Below are 15,549 nucleotides of genomic sequence, written 5' to 3'. Positions count from 1 at the left end.
CCTGTTCTTTTCCCCACTCTGTCCCTGATGAATCTTCTCACCCCCCGCACCTCTGGCCTATACCCCAGTTCCTGTATACATAAATAAATAAATCTTAAAAAAAAAAATAAATAAAGGAATAAAAAACAGCCTATGAGCTTATGATCCACAAAGTGGAGGTTATACTATGATCCCATTTAAAGATCAACAGATCTCTTTATAGAAAAACACCAATTACGAAAGAGTCACAGGGTCCAAGTTACCCTTACACTATCTTCAAGGGGAGAAACTACACAGAGCAGGAGAGAAAATAGGTATTCTAGAATATAGGTTACTATTTAAAAAAAAAAAACAACAAAAACAGATCTATAAAAGGAAATCTAGATTAGAACCAGTATGAACTTTCGAAATTCACACTCTATCAGGCCCCTCTACACACCTCTCACTCTCATCAGCAGCTTTTTCAGCTTCCTCCAACTTTTGCAGGGCAGTGGCCAGGCGCTCCTGAGCACGGTCCAGCTCCTCTTCAACCAGCTGGATCCTACGGTTCAAAGAGGCCACCTCAGCTTCAGCCTGCATTTGAATGAAAGAATGGAAAAAAGAAGTAGAGGCATAGTGAAGAGAACTCCAACACTGGGGTTGACTACCATGAAGGGTTTATGACTACAAAGGAAAAAAATTTCTAGCAGGGAAGAAGCTGTCTTAGCAAAGATGCACATAAGATCTAACAGACAAGTTATATTTAAATTTATGTCTATATATATCTCCTCCCTTTCCCATCAACGAACTCCCATATGTTCCACAGGAAGAGTGTTTTAAAACTCCGTTCCTTGCCCAGTCCAGTGTCAGTTAGTACCACCCACATTCTGGACTCAGTTCAAATTCCTGAACACACTGGGATCAAAAAAAGGCAGCCAGTGAAGGGTTTCTTCTGCTTGAGCTCTAACTTAAAGGTGTCTCAATCTTCAGCAACCTTCTTATACGTGTCTCATAAAATGGAAAAATAAGCAAGGTTTCTCAAAGAGAGAATACTGAACTCGTTATTACTTTGGTGTTGGACTTAAACGGATAACCCTCTGTTCACCTTCTCCTAATTCACCATGAAGACTAGCCAAGGGAATCGTATTTTCCAGACCAGAAAAAAAAAGAACAGAACACTGGGGTGCCTGCCCGATCCCATTCCTTCAACTTCTCCCCCACCCCTACCTTTTAAAAGTTGACAACAAGGAGCTTCTAGCTAAAATTATCTGCTTTGATGACATTACAGAAAAGCAAGGATCAGAAGGGAATGTTTCTTTCATGCCTTCCACCATCCCTCCAACTTTCTGAATTGTGAGTCCTTTCTTTTCCTCTAGTCATCCCCTTAACTTCACCCTGCAGGACAGCTTATGACAATCCTCTCCCTGGCCTCCTCCGCACAATGAGCACAGGCTACAGTCCAAGCAAACCCATGCCTCCTCCTAGGCATGGAATAGGAAAAAATGAAAGACAGAGGCAGCCCACAAATGGGTGAATTCTAATGGCAGCAAAGCCTACCTTCCCCCACACCTTTACTGGTGGCAGTTCCACTGACTGCCACAGCATACAAGAATTTAATCTGCCCTACACACCACCCAGTTCAGATGCTTATCCAAGCGCTTGGTAAACATGATCTTTCTTCTCCAGCCCAGATTCAGATTGTACCTGAATTCTATTACCCTGATTTCCTCCTGGCAGTCAAGGGTGGGGGCAGCTATAGAAATAATCTGGGCCACCAGCCCCTACAGGGAGGGCTACAGTCCAAAAAGCTCCTTTTAAGAATCAGGTTATCAGCACAAAACTCCCAAATACAAACAAGGGAGGTTCAAGGGACTAGAGCTATGTAACCACTAAACCACAGCAAAAGAAAATCGAGAAGTCTACCTTAAGCTAAGAAGCCATTTGTGTTTCTAACTACACTACTCAAACACTATAAAGGCAAGTATTTTCTCATTGTGTCTTTTCTGGAAAAGCAGGCGTTCACAGGACAACACACATTTTGCCTCCAGCTCAAAAAGGCTGATGGGTCAAGATTATGAGAACAAGTTAGGCTGTCAGACAAGAACTGTGACACACTGCCAGTACAAAGATTTACATCCCTCACCCCAGATGCCTAGAACTAAAAAAAAAAAAAAGAATGGAACCAGACTGGAGGAAGCTCATGAAATCTAAGTCCCCATCCAGCTCACCAGTAGTTACCCAAATGAAGTAGAAGATAACAAGCTATGGGGGCGAGGGTGTGCAGTTTCCATGACAACCAGCTGGCTCGGGCAGTTAAGTCGGCATTTACAATAGAATTCCTAGCAAGACTGAAAAGGGAGGAGAACACACATCTTCGTGCCCTCACAAGGGCATGCGCACAGCCAGCAGGTCTGTATCAAAAGCAGAACCCAATGATGGGAGTCCCAGCAAGAGCTTAGGAGACTGGGGTGAAGGTGGGGGTGGGGAGGAGGTCAGTTGCTGTTCTCTTTTTTCAACTCACACAGAGGGTTAGTTCTCTTTACAATTAAACAAAAGTCTGCAGAATCAAGATGTTAGTACTGGTTTAAAGGAATAAGGGAAGACACCTGACTTTTGCCTCTAGCCAGAACATATGCCAGAACCACAATGCCTGGCCTTTGGGTCAATTAAATCATATCAAGCCTTAGAGTGCGACTAACTTCTGCAAAGCAGAAAAAGAAAGAAATAGGGGAAATAATGGGAAACATTATGCTTTATGTTTTTCTAATCATCTGAGGTTTAGCATGTGGTTCTGATCTTTCAGTCTACCTACCTCTGAGCAGCTTGGAGGACACTCTCTAAGGTCCTTCCTTCACTGACCAGGAAGCAAAGATTCCCAAGACAGGAGGGAAGGAATGCAGCAGCAATTCCATCACATTAGAAGATGGCCGACAACTGCTTCAGCTAGGAAATGTGTGGTTTAAAAGCTACCATCCTCCACATAGGAGGATGTTCCCCACAAGCCTACTAGACCCTTTAAGGCAAGAAACTGACAGGGACCGGGTGCTCAGACACAGGCAATTCACCGACAAAGGCAGAAGGGTATTAGCCTAAACCTGGCATTCTGCCACTCTGGGTTTCTCTTTTTAGACAAAAGCCACAGATGAAACTCAAAGGAAAAGAGTATTAGAAAAGTTCATCTTGAGCCCTGCTAGTAAAGGACTTCCCCAGTCACTGTGTTCACAAATGTATCTACTCAAAGAGATACTGGTGTCCTTGGGGACTTTAAATTTTCACAAGGGGAAGAAAGGGAGTAGAAATATCAGCCCCAGAGTAAACAAAGGTGGAGCCCAAAGGAGGCACTCAGAGCAAAGTGCTAAGTGCCTCTCCCCTGCGGGTGCAAGCTCTAGTATGAGGGGAAGAAAAAGGTAATCAACCAGAAAGCAATTCTAAACCAAAGAAAGGGTTACATGGAAGATCACACAGTGAGATTTTTCTTGAAAAAATAAGAGAAAAATGGGCCCACCAGACCCCCCAAAATAGGAGAGAGCCACACACACTAGTCAAACATTTTTAATCCCCTCCAGAGAGTAGGATTTTGGGAAAGTGCCAGAATCGAAAGTGCTGCTCAAAGCCCACTCCCTAAATAGGTTGGGTGAACTGTACACTTAAAAATGGTCAAAATGACAGACTTTATGTATTTTTACCGCCACCATCAACAACTGAGAAAGACTGCATTTAAATGTCAGTCTCCTTAAGTCTAGCAAGAAATGCAAAGGGAACTCAAAATCGAAAGTGGTTTCAACAAGGTGCTACACTGCCAACGGCTGAAGAGAGAAAAATAAAGGGGCCCCAGAACCCGATGTTTAAAACTTTGGACTCATCCAGGTTCACAAGGGATGGATGTTCACACTAAGCAAACAGAAAAATAAAGAAGTGACAACCCCACAAAGTGAGATACCGTCAGGGAGTGCAGTGCTTCCGGCTCCAGAGGGAGGCGCCTGCAAAACTCACATTCCTGAAAGCCCAAAGAGGATAGCAGGTGGCCTAATCACCCCCTCCCCCTTTCCCACGGTATCTTCTCTGGACCGGTTCAAAGTTCATTAGAGCAGAGCAGAAAGTCAAAAGATCAGGCTTCCTCAAGCTTAGGAGTAGAAAGATAGTGGTTTCATCAATATTTAACTATCACTCTACTTCCCCCAGAGCACTTCCTCACTAGACCTCAGTTCAGTAAGCAAATTGGTAGGCTCTGAGAGAGCGAGCAGCTTAAACATCTTAAGTTTGTTCACAATGCTACTTACCACTGAAGAATCATTAAGGGTGGGGTGGGAGGAAAGGAGCCAAATTTTCCCACCAGGAAAATGACCAAATCCTGAGGAATTTGGGCAGGGGGTGGAGGTGGAGAATGGGCCATCATTTACCCTAGAACTACTCCTAGGGTGCCATTATTTAAATGTTAAGCCTAAGACTGCAGTTTAATACAAGGTTAGTTTCTTCATCCACTCTGTCTTCCCCTTTAAGGGGATCTTGTCTTCAGAACAAAGGAAATGAGAAAGTGTCACCAGTCATAAGCAATCACCCAGCAGATCAACCTCACTATAATTGATAATTAGAAGTTAGTGGCATAATGAACAGAGGGAAAAAACCAGAGAAAGGTGACTGAGGAAGACAACTCCAGTATTTCCATGCCCAGTTATAAAAACAGTATCCTAGCAATCTTAAGTATTAACCTGAAGTAGACCTTCAGGTTGCTACCCCTTCCTTGTCGTCTCTCCCCAATATTCATTCATAGTCACTCCCCTGAGAAGCAGCCAATATGAAGGGAAGAAATTACTAAGGGAAAGAAGGAATACCAATGAACCACAAGAGTTCTTTCATTAGCTCTTCAAATTTTAGCAAGTTACTTTCCTCTCCAGCCTCAAGATCCTCCAAAACCAAAGCCTCAACTCAGTAGATCAGCTCCACCCACTAGGCTGCACCCTAGGCTTGGAAAATATTAGGGCTTACTAAAACTAGTCCCCCACTTCTGAACAGTACGTGGTTTCCAGAGTCACCATTCATCTCTTCAACATTTATGTTCCAGCTTTCAGCTGAACGAATATTTATTTAACTTTTAAAAAAAAGACACTGGTGGATAACTGAGAAAGTAGCACAGTAACAAACATCACTAGTGCTGTACTGGGAACGCATTATTATGTCCATCAACCACCAAGTTGCCTAGGTCAACCACATGCACTCGCTTATCGGTTCCACCTGGAGTAAGAATTGATGACTGGTTCGATTTGCATTGAACATTCTTCAGTAATATGGCGTGATTCTGGCAGAAGTTCGAGATCCTCACACGTAGGGTCAGGCAAGTTGTGTTGGCTCCAACATTTGCACTAACAAAGGAAGTGAGGTACAATCTCCTCCCTTCCCGCTGCTCCTAGATGGAGTGAGCAGGTTTAGCAGTTGCACGGTCTCCGGGTAAGAGGAAAGGGCCCCAGGCCGGAGGATGGGAGGGGCTGCTGTGGCCTCAACCTCCTCCAGGGAGGGCACCACGCTTCCTCTCAGCAGACTGCTGCCTCATTTCCTGAGCAGGAGGAGTGAACGGAAAAGCTGCCAGCAGGCCAGCCGGGGGCTTTCCGGCGGTTCCCACCCCCCCAACCCCACCCTTTCACAGTTAAGTTCGGCAAGGCACTTCTCAGACCAGAGAAGCACCCACCTACTCTCACACTAGGACCGGAAACCTCAAACTGGGGCAAAGCCCCCCTCCCCCTTTCAGGGGGAAGTGGGGGAGGGAGGCCGCTGAGCCCCTCCTCTGGCCGCGCCCGGCTCGGAGGGACTGAATGAATGAGCTGGGAAAAAAAAAAAAAAGAGCAGGAAAACCACACCCAGGGCCCGTGAGGCTCAATTCCTTCAAAGGTCAAACCTGCTCGCCCGCCCACCCAGTTGCTCCGATCGCCCTAGCACTCAGTCTCCCCCTCGCCGGCTGAAAGTCCGACTGAAGCTAAATCCCACGCATGCTCTGGTTTTCAACTTAATCTCCGAGATGCGGGTCCTGGAGGACTGTGCTCTACCGCAAAAAAAAAAAAAAATAAAAAGGGGGGGGTGGACTCAGACCGCAATGCCAGCTGCTTCAGCGCCTGCCCCTCCCTCACACGCCTCAGTACCTGTTCCCGAGCCCGCCTTTCTCCCTCCACTTCCCGCTGGAGGCGCTCGGCCCTCTCCTCTGCATCGTCAGCCTGCTGCTGCAGAACCTGGATCTTGCGTTTCACCGCCTCGATGGTGGTGATCCCGGCCATGGTTCCCACCCAGCTCCTGCTTGCACTTCGGTGCCTGCCTCCTTCGCTCGGCGGAGCAGCCGCTTCTCGCCCCTACTTCCGCCTACTACGCCCTGAAATACCGGAACTTAGCCTCCCACTCGCCCGGATGTGACGCTACCCCAGTGCGCTCCCAGTCTGGCAGGCGGGAAGGCAGCGTACCGGAGGGAAACCCGCGGCGGGAGCGAAGGGCGCACCTGCCGGTCACCCAGGGCCACCGCTCCCGGCCTTTCCCTGGGGCCAGCAAAGGGGGGCGGGGTTGGGAAGGAGAGCTACCATGGCAACCGGAAGGCACGTGGTAGTCTAGCCACTCCTACCAAGCGCGCTGCCCACAATGGTTGGCCTACAACCAAGGGCAGCGCTTTGCTGCTCTTACACCCCCAGAGTTGCCTCCCCACCGCCCCCCACCCCAATACTGAACCGCAACTTGGCGGCTAGGCACTCTGTAGCCTCTCCACAATATAAAACATTCTACAAACCTCTCCCGCCTTTATCGCCACCCACCCCACATAGGCTCTAAAACTAGGTGCTAAGAAAATTCTAGATTTTCTGGGTCTCATATTTTCAAGACTCCGCCACCCCCTGCAGTCTCCTTTCAAAGATGGCTCAGGTAGGCTCTCTCAGGTCTCTTGAAAGCAAATAAAAGGGATTATGGGAGTGTAAGAGACCGGTTGGCAAAGTTCTCATTCTGTTTGGAATCATTTGTGAACTTAAGTGTTCTATTTAGAATACTGGTCTTTTCCCCTGTTAGCTTTTGAGTAAGTAGGCTACTTACCAACCTGTAGTCCCACCAAGCTTTGAATGATTCTGGATTGATCACCACTTACAATTCCTTTGATAGGTGAGGAGCGTGTCTTATGCCCCTATTTTATCAGGAAGAAATCCTCTTATAGACCACCGTTACCAAGTCCTTTATCCAATGGCAAGATACCACTGCCTGGAAAGCTGTACCGAAGAATTGAGCTTCCATTCTGTGTTACAACTTTCACAAATTTCACTGCCTCTTCTTCCAGATAACCCCATAAAACTATTTAAAAGTTAGAAACTACACAGGCAAGCATTGCCATATGGAAATTTTAGAAGCACGAACCGTAAAGAGATGAGAATTTTATTATTTCCCCTCTTATTTTTTTGTATTCCTCCCACCTTCCCATAAGTAATAGTAATAAACCTCTCCTCCCGTGCAGTTTGTAAAACAGAGCTTAGAATTGATACTCCTAGTCCCTGAAAGTATTGGTGGATAAGCTAGGTGCAGCTCTCATTTTCTGTTTTTTTCTTTTTCTTTTTTTTTAGATTTACTTACTTATGCATACAAGACCTTGGGTGTAGGCCAGAAGTGTGGGGGCGGGGGGGTTGAGAGGATTCAACAGAGGCAGAGTGGGGAGCAGAACAGGCAGATCTACTGAAATACACTGCTGAAGCGGGCAGCTGGACAGACAGGAGATGTGGGTCATCTTCCTGGCTGGGGATCAAACTCATGCTGCAGTGGCTGCTGGAAGTTTCATACTGCACCACCAGGGAGGCCCACTTTCATTTCCTGGTTTTGAGGACACTCCTTCAGAGGCTCTGCCTTCCTATCTCCTTTTGGAAATACTGAACAATAAGACTATATAGACAAAACAAACAAACAAACAAACAGCTCAGGCAGACTAAGTAATTTTCTTGGTAGAGTTACCTATACACTTTGATTTCCCTCCTCCTCTCCACCCCAGGTTCTGAACCTCAGTAAAATCTATCAGTAGAGGCCTCCCTGGTGGTGCAGGGGTTAAAGTAGCAGCACTATCAAGCTATCACTACCACAAGGTTGATCCCTGGCCAGGGAGCTAACCCACATGGTGCAGCAGACCTCTCCGGTCTCGCCCACTGCTCCCCTCAGCAGTGTATTTCAGTAGATCCACCTGTTCTGCCTCCACCCCCACCCCCCGGTAATCCTCTCACTTCCCACACCTCTGGCCTACACTCCAGTTCGTGTATGCATAAATAAGTAAAAATAAATCTTAAAAAAAAAATCTATCAGTAAACTCTATCAAGATGGCCTAAGAATTTTCCCAGCTCTTTAGAGAAGTCTGATCAGAGAATGTGGAAGCAGAAATGAGGCTTTTTTCTTCAGGTGCTGATCAGTAGGGGGCACTATGGCATCTGCCTTTTGCCTAGCAAAGGCCAGAAGATCTCATCTTAAACAAACCAAAGGGGTGTTGAGAGCACCACTGCATTCCTGAGGCTAGTAGAGTTGAACAGATAATCTTCCCTTGATCCAGAGAAATAGGTGGATTGACTCCTGGTAGTCTCTAAAAGCATGGTGGATGGGCACCAAGGGGTGCTATATTCCTGGTGACCAAAAAATACAACATATCAACAGGTGTATGTATATGTCTATTCCTGCCTCCTTTCCCATCCCTCCCACCTCCTGTCATTTAAAAAAAGGGGTGTTATGGGCCTCCCTGGTGGCGCAAGTGGTTAAGACGCAACCTATGAAGCTGGCTGCAGCCTCTGCAGCACGATTTCCATCCCCAGCCAGCCAGGGAGCAACCCACATGGCGCAGCAGACCTCTCCTGTTTTGCCTGCTGCTTCCCTCAGCAGTGTACTGCAGTCAGTCTGCCTGTTCTGTTCCCCACTCTGTCTCTGGTGAATCCTCTCACCACCCCCAACACCTCTGACCTGTAGCCCAGCTCTTGTATGCATAAATAAATCTTTAAAAAAAAAAGGGGGGGGTGTTATGATGATGTCCTAACCACTGCAGTCCTCTTACCCTTGTTTTTCCCTAAACAGCTTCTGATTTCATCTCTAATTGAAAGGACCTTCAACATGGTTTTATAGCAGTATGAATGCCCTTGCTGTCACTGAACTATATACTTAAAAGTGATTAAAAAGGCAAAATTTATGTTATGTATATTTTGCCACAATTGAAAAAAGGGGAGGGGGAAGCTTAGAGAAACACAAGGCAGGAAAAAAAAGTTTGGACTGATCTTGCCACACCCTTGTCCTTTCTTTGTTTAAGCCTTCCTAGCAAATCCTATGCTTTCCAGAAAGCCATCTCAGATAACCTGAACTCCCTGTGTAAACACACAGTTACTGACTACCTCCTTCCTCTCTTCCCCTCAAATCTACATAAAAGCAATATGCTCCCTTTTACTTGCTTATGAATCCCAAGGGCAGAAGGATAGTCATGAGCTTCCTTTGTATTGGAACGGAGCACCCTCCCCCTCAAAGATGTAATATGGCTGATGACCCTGACCCTTGCTCTCTGCTTTAAACCTTGTTGCTGCCTCCTTCCCTATTCTGGGCATTCCCCCCAATTCCAATAAATGCCTCACTTTCCTTTTTTGACCATTTGAGATAGGGAGCCAGCAATCATTTTCTGTAAAGTGCCACATAATAAGTACTTCTGGCTTTTCCGGCCATTAGGGTGGTAGAGAGAGCAAGTAGACAATATGTAAATGAATGGGCATGGCAATGTTCCAGTAAAGCTTTGTACAAAACCAGGCTGTGGCAGGATTTACCCCATAGGTGGTAGTTTGCTGATTTGAGAAAAGAAACCTGTCTTCCTGCTTCCATATTAACCCGTGCTAGCAGGCTTCCTGCCCATAGCTTGTTTTCCTACATGTTTCTGTGGGTACTTATTTACTGCCTTGATCAGAAACTTACAAGGCGATGATAAGTTGAGTTAGTTTATCTTACCTACACTTTACATATTTAAATTGGTTTTGCTGGATTCATATATAAATGACTATGTCTAGGTTGGGGATGGTGTGTGTGTGTGTGTGTGTGTGTGTGTGTGTGTGTGTGTGTGTGTGTGTGATTATAGCACACAGAATTCATCCCCAGGAAATCCCTTTGTCTTTCTGATGATATTGGTATATTGCCTTAGAGCCTCAATGTCACCCTCTGCCTCCTGAGATCTCAGGTTAGACTTGTTTGTTCTTTTGTTGCTCCTGGAAACGCTTCCTCTAGCCCACACACTAGCTGTTTCAGCCTAGGGACGTTTTCCCAGAGAGTTATTAAGCTGACCTTGTGCCAGTTTGTGAAAACTTCTACCCCCTTGCATGTTTGTAGGAACCATAGAGATTTATCTATCTATACTGGGAGACTAGGTTAGGCAACTCCAGCAGATCATCAAGCACTTTTCCAAAGCCCCGTGGGGGACAGAGGGAGGTCATCTGTGGGTTTTGATTTGTTTTTGCAGTTTTCCAGGAAGAGAGAATGAATAATTTACAGTGGCCTAAACTTTTGGAAACTATGAATATACATAATGTTTATGAGCCTTGAACCTCTAGCTTGATGATGTATTCAACAGTTCTCATCTCTTCCTGGGGCCACTGAAAGTGACAGGAAGCCAAAGAGGAGAGAGGAAAGACCAAACGTGAGGATCCAAAAACATTTGTGAATGGTCCACCCTGCTCTCTAGCTATTTTGCAAAACGAAATGTGATTTAAAAAAACACATGTTCATATTTTCCTGCTAACTCAGTACTGAGAATTGACTGCATTTTCATCAATACTGGGACATTCTTTTATTACTGTAGGAGTTCTATGGTACTTTTTCTTCCAGAAGCCTTTCCTTTGTCTTTCATTAATCTTTGCAGTAAACTTCAAGGTTGAAGATGAAGGCAAGTAGTTGTTTACAGAATAACATGAAATGGAAAAGAGAATTTATTTAATTCTTGTATGAGAAAATTCAGGCCCTGAATTTTCTGAGTAATTTAATCAAGGTCACAGAGTAAGGTCCAGTGGTAATAACTTTACCTCCTAAGAGTCCTTCTTATTTCTGTTACATTACATCACTCTAAGGTCCTCTTTGCTACCCTATGAGCAGTGCTTCCTGTGGCATCTCCCTGGCATAAGGGCTGTACCCACATTGGCCGAAATAGATAATCCCACACAGGACAGGATCAATGTGATGTGTTTTGTTCCATTGTGAAATCTGAGTGGCTTTGCAGAGCAGATGAGAGATGAGAGATTCCCTACTAATACACATATTTGCATGTCAAACTAGGAATGTGGCATGGGGGAGGAGGTGGGATAAGTGATAGCAGACTGGACTAGGAGTCCCTTCCCTTTGTCTAGCTCCTGGGAAAGATAATTAAGTTCCTATGCTGCGAGTGGGATAAAAATGAGACTTCTACATACTTTAGGAAAGAATATGTATGCAATTATCCATGTACGTTGGTCTGTGAACCCACAAGCATACATAAGTCCAAATGCATTTAAAATTTAATTATATTAACATGAAGATTTATATGTTTCAATTAAGCCCACTCCATACCCCATTTCTAGTACTCACATCAGCTGCCTTCTTCTCAGCCAGTTCCAGCTTCTCCTGGGCATCCTTCAAAGCTTCAGAATACTTGTCCAGTTCATCCTCCGTCCCTTTCAGTTTCTTCTGCATGGCTGCCAGCTCATCCTCCAGCTACAGGAGCCGCAAGAGTCATATACATGGCATACATACACAACAGTGCAGACTCAGACCCTGGCCCTGGGCTCTTGAGCTCTGACAGACCCCTGAGCCCAGCCTCTGTGTTACCAACTCTCACTGAGACACACTTCAGCAACTGCCCCAGGAGTTGTGCTATGGCCTTGGCTTGTAATCCTGTGATCTCTGACCAGATCATGACCAAGTCATTTTAGGTTTTCTTCCAAGATGCTGTGATGGTAAATATTTTAAGATTTAGATGCCCGTGACTCCACTTATGGGAAAAGAGATGTTCCACGCTAACCTCCCACCTTTTCCTTTGGGAATCAGGGGATTCTTCCAAAATATCATCTACTCCTACTTAAATCCAACAGACACACTGTGGTTCAGAGGGAGCCGCTGACTTTCCCAAGTTTGACCAGATATCCTAGACAATCCAGTGAAGCTGGGAAAGAAGAGGAGTCCCTCCTACTCAAAAGAACAGGCTGGCACCAGGGGTTACTGCCTTTCCCATGAAAACTCTCTGCCATCTCTTGTTCACCAGCAAGTGAGGGAGATCAATGCCAGTCCTTACCTGTTTACTTCTTTCTTCTGCCTGCTTCTGCTCAGCTTCTGCTTGCTCTGCCCGATCCAGAGCATTCTCCTTGTCCAACTTCAGCATCTGCATCTTTTTCTTAATGGCCTCCATCATCAGCAGTGGCTGTTGGTGAACTCACCTGTGAGCAATGGAGAATTGGAGACTAGGGCACAAAAAAGAGGGGCTGACTGGGTGGCCAGGGGTTCTCCAGACTTGACCCTTTATTGCTGATCGTGGCTCCACCTCTTGTTCCTAATATGGTCTTTCCAGCTCCTTCCACCCCATCGTTGTTCTCCTGGGTATCACAGGATGAGACACTTTGATGGACTGACATCACTAGCAAAGAAAAGTTTGGGAACAGCTGAGGCTGATTTTAGACAATGGAAAGTGGAGGATGGGACTTGCTCTCTCTGACCCTGAAACTTTCCACTTGCTCTGGGCAGCTCTCTATGGGTGTTTTAAAAGAGGGGAGGGGGGCAAACTGTAACAGAGAAGGCTACTTTGGCATTTCTAGAATAGTCGCTTTCACCCAGAGGATCCTAGTTGCCCTTAAACTTCTTCCTTACTCCCACCCAGACTGTGTTGGATTCTGATCAACTCCACTGGTTGAGTTTTACTTTTAGATTCCTAACCTGAGCAACAGTGAAGAGGGGAGGTCACTCATGATCCCCGACAATTCCCCCAATCCCCAGATCAAATTACTGTGCTATTTTGAGAGTCTTTAATTGGCAGGGAGATATCATTCCCTCACCCCTCAAGAGCCCACAAGGATGCACTCAGAGATTAAGGTTGGGATTTGGAAAGCCATCCCATAGTTTCAAGTAGGATGGGGGATTAAAGCAGGGGAATGTTGAAATAATCCACATGGGATCGTGCCCTCTCTTTCCCCAGCATGATCTTTAAATAAATTTTTTTTTTTTAAACTAAGGCTATTTTTTTTTTTTATAGAGGCATGTTTTTTATTTATTTATTTATTTATTTATTTATTTGTTCGTTTTGTTTTGTTTATACATGCACTGGGTACAGTCAGAAGCACGGGAGGGTGAGAGAATTCACCAGAGCCAGAGCGGGGAGCAGAGCAGGCAGAAGGACCGAAGTACACTGCTGAGGGGAGCAGCGGGCGGCAGGAGGGGTCTGCGCGCCATGTGGGACCCTCCTCCAGTGGCCGGGGAGCAGCCGGCAGAGGCCGCGGGCAGCTTCGCAACCCAGCGCTCAACCGCTGCGCCACCGGGGAGGCCCCTAAATAAAATTTTTATACCCACACAGACTAAGGTCTGTGCTGCTCTTTGCTCTTCTCCTCACCCTCTGTTCCCTTCTTACCCCTGACCTGCACCCCATGTTCTCTTCACACACTCATCATCATCATCATCATCACTGGCTCTATTCTCCCTGACTTGTTCCAGGCTGTGTTCATTCTTCTATTTGGAACTTTGTTACTGACAGGTGGCAACTGATCCCAGTACACTGGCACCACATGATCTGAAAATATGCCAGAGGAGAGATAGGCACTGTTCAAGGTGACCAGAGATATCAAAGAATAATATAAATGGTTCTAGTTAGGCATTATGTCAAGGATAGATGGGTAGTGTTAATGGAATGCCAAGACACCAGCCAGGGTGGAGGGCAAAAGTGGAGTCTACTTTTGAGACTGTCCAATCAGTCAGAGCAGACAGACCATCAGCTGATTCCTGAAGGAAAGTAGAGAAAACAAAGATTCCCTACTGTGGGACTAGGGAACAAGAGAATCCCAGGAATAGGAAACAGTTGATAATGGAGTGGGGGGAAGGAGGAGGAGGGGGGAGGTGAGTGGGGGTGAATTGAATAAAGAGGAGAAAATATAAGGACAGAGGCCAGAGATAGACCCCTTCTAGTATGAGGAGAAGATATAGGAAGATTTGATATTCAAATTTCAGCTCTCTGGCTAGCCCTCCAATTTAAGACGGAATTCCATGAGGTTGCTGTCACTGTTCTTCCCCTGGGGTCCTGATGAGAAGAGGTTCATTGAAAAAGACAGGAACCGCAGAGGTCGAGGAAGGAGATTGTGATGCCAAATTGCTTGCTGCCATGAGAATATGTTTGACATTTAGTTGGTTCCTAATTAAACAACCCAATATCAAACATATCACACAGAAGCAAGCAGGAGAGCTTGGTGGTGGAGCCTTCCTCCTCACTGCAAAGAAAGGATAGGATAGAGACACCAAGCATAGAGCATGGCTAGATGGAGGGTCGCCTCCCTGGAGAAGGGCACTGATCCCTGTTCTTCACCTTCTCTAGGCAGCTGGCTCTCGCTCATCTGCCCTTCGTGCCGTCTCCTTAGAGGGCAACTTTCCTACCAGTGCCTGGCCTTTGCCGGATCACGTTGACCTAAATCAGGAAGAATATCTGGTAGGATTCCATATCCGGGCACCTTCACAAAGCTCCCACCCCAAGCTTGTGCCCCTGATGTCACGGCCACAGCATCTAGGGGATCAGCAGTGTCAGCGGCTCCTCTGTAGCTCTGCCACCTGTTTTCCAATGCCCTTCCACGGGGCCCCAAGGGTTTCTGGGTGTGGGGCTGGGGGGCTTGTACGTGCTGCTTTACCTTTCCAGCAGAACTCCTGACATTTCCAGATCACCCTACAGGACTGGTGAGGGCCTTTCAGTGGACACCATTCTGGACCCGTGCTGCTTGTAGTACTACAGATAAGTAGCCATGAGAAATTTCCAAAATCTTGGCCCCTTCTTCCCACCACCCACTATCTTCTCACGAACCTGAGTCCTCCAGGCATTCTTCTTAAAGTCACCCTTGGAGCTCCAGAAGAGAAGAGCAACATGTCTCACTGGCAGGCTCCAGCCTGGCCTCTAGAGAAGTCTTATGATCTCCCCTGACTGGAGACCTTAGGAGAGAGATCAAGGGTGAAGGAAGAAACGCCCTCTGCCAGGAAGCAGCCTGCAGTCCTTAGGACTCTCCTCTTCTAGGCTAGCTTCTCTCAGGTTCTTCCCTCACAGGGATCCGGCTTGGTTCTTTTCTGGGGGAGTTTTGTTCTGAAGGGAATCAGGTCTGTTGAATGTCATGAGGCAGGCAGATGCTTCACTACTGTGACAGAGAGGATCCCAGGTTATAGCTGCACTGGAGGGTGGGGGGCTTGGGGGGAAGTGTGGAGGAGGGAGGAGAAAGCTTAGTTTCAGCCCCTAGGCCTGTTCCATTTGTCTTTGTTCCCATTAGTCTGGACTTCTCTTCCCCTCCCCCAAAACATATACCATGGGTGCCCTTGATTTCGATCGATAGCTTGTCCCAAGTTCCAATCAATTCCTTTGTGTGGCTCTTGCCTTCCAGGGGAAGA

The 15,549-nt window shown here is 46.4% G+C and overlaps 1 protein-coding gene and 1 long non-coding RNA gene across 13 annotated transcripts in view; both read right to left on the bottom strand.

Annotated features, from left to right (window-relative positions):
* TPM3 (tropomyosin 3) overlaps positions 1-12,407 on the bottom strand; it is a 28,081-nt gene extending 15,674 nt beyond the window's left edge. For 2 of the 12 annotated variants that reach the window (XM_037501032.2, XM_054691737.1), the window contains exons 1-3: positions 12,224-12,377; positions 11,521-11,646; positions 419-552 (exon numbers count right to left, since the gene is read on the bottom strand). In XM_037501032.2, the coding sequence (XP_037356929.2) occupies positions 419-552; positions 11,521-11,646; positions 12,224-12,340 (377 nt within the window). In that variant the 5' untranslated portion in view covers positions 12,341-12,377. Of the gene's footprint in view, positions 1-418; positions 553-5,190; positions 5,442-6,089; positions 6,395-11,520; positions 11,647-12,223 lie in introns of those variants that run through there. The other 10 variants (XM_037501039.2, XM_037501035.2, XM_037501038.2 and 7 more) reach the window with 10 other exon arrangements.
* A 2,112-nt stretch (positions 12,408-14,519) lies between these two features.
* Positions 14,520-15,295, bottom strand: LOC129145209 (uncharacterized). Its single transcript, XR_008550423.1, has 3 exons — positions 14,978-15,295; positions 14,808-14,902; positions 14,520-14,590 (listed from the first exon to the last, which is right to left on the bottom strand). It is a non-coding gene; the product is annotated as an uncharacterized LOC129145209 (long non-coding RNA).
* Positions 15,296-15,549: the final 254 nt, after the last annotated feature.

Source organism: Talpa occidentalis, unplaced genomic scaffold (assembly GCF_014898055.3).
Source record: "Talpa occidentalis isolate TD23 unplaced genomic scaffold, MPIMG_talOcc4v2.1 talOcc4.9, whole genome shotgun sequence".
NCBI lineage: Eukaryota > Metazoa > Chordata > Mammalia > Eulipotyphla > Talpidae > Talpa > Talpa occidentalis.
Note: the sequence above shows the minus strand (reverse complement) of the source record. Positions and strands in the feature narration are given on the sequence as shown.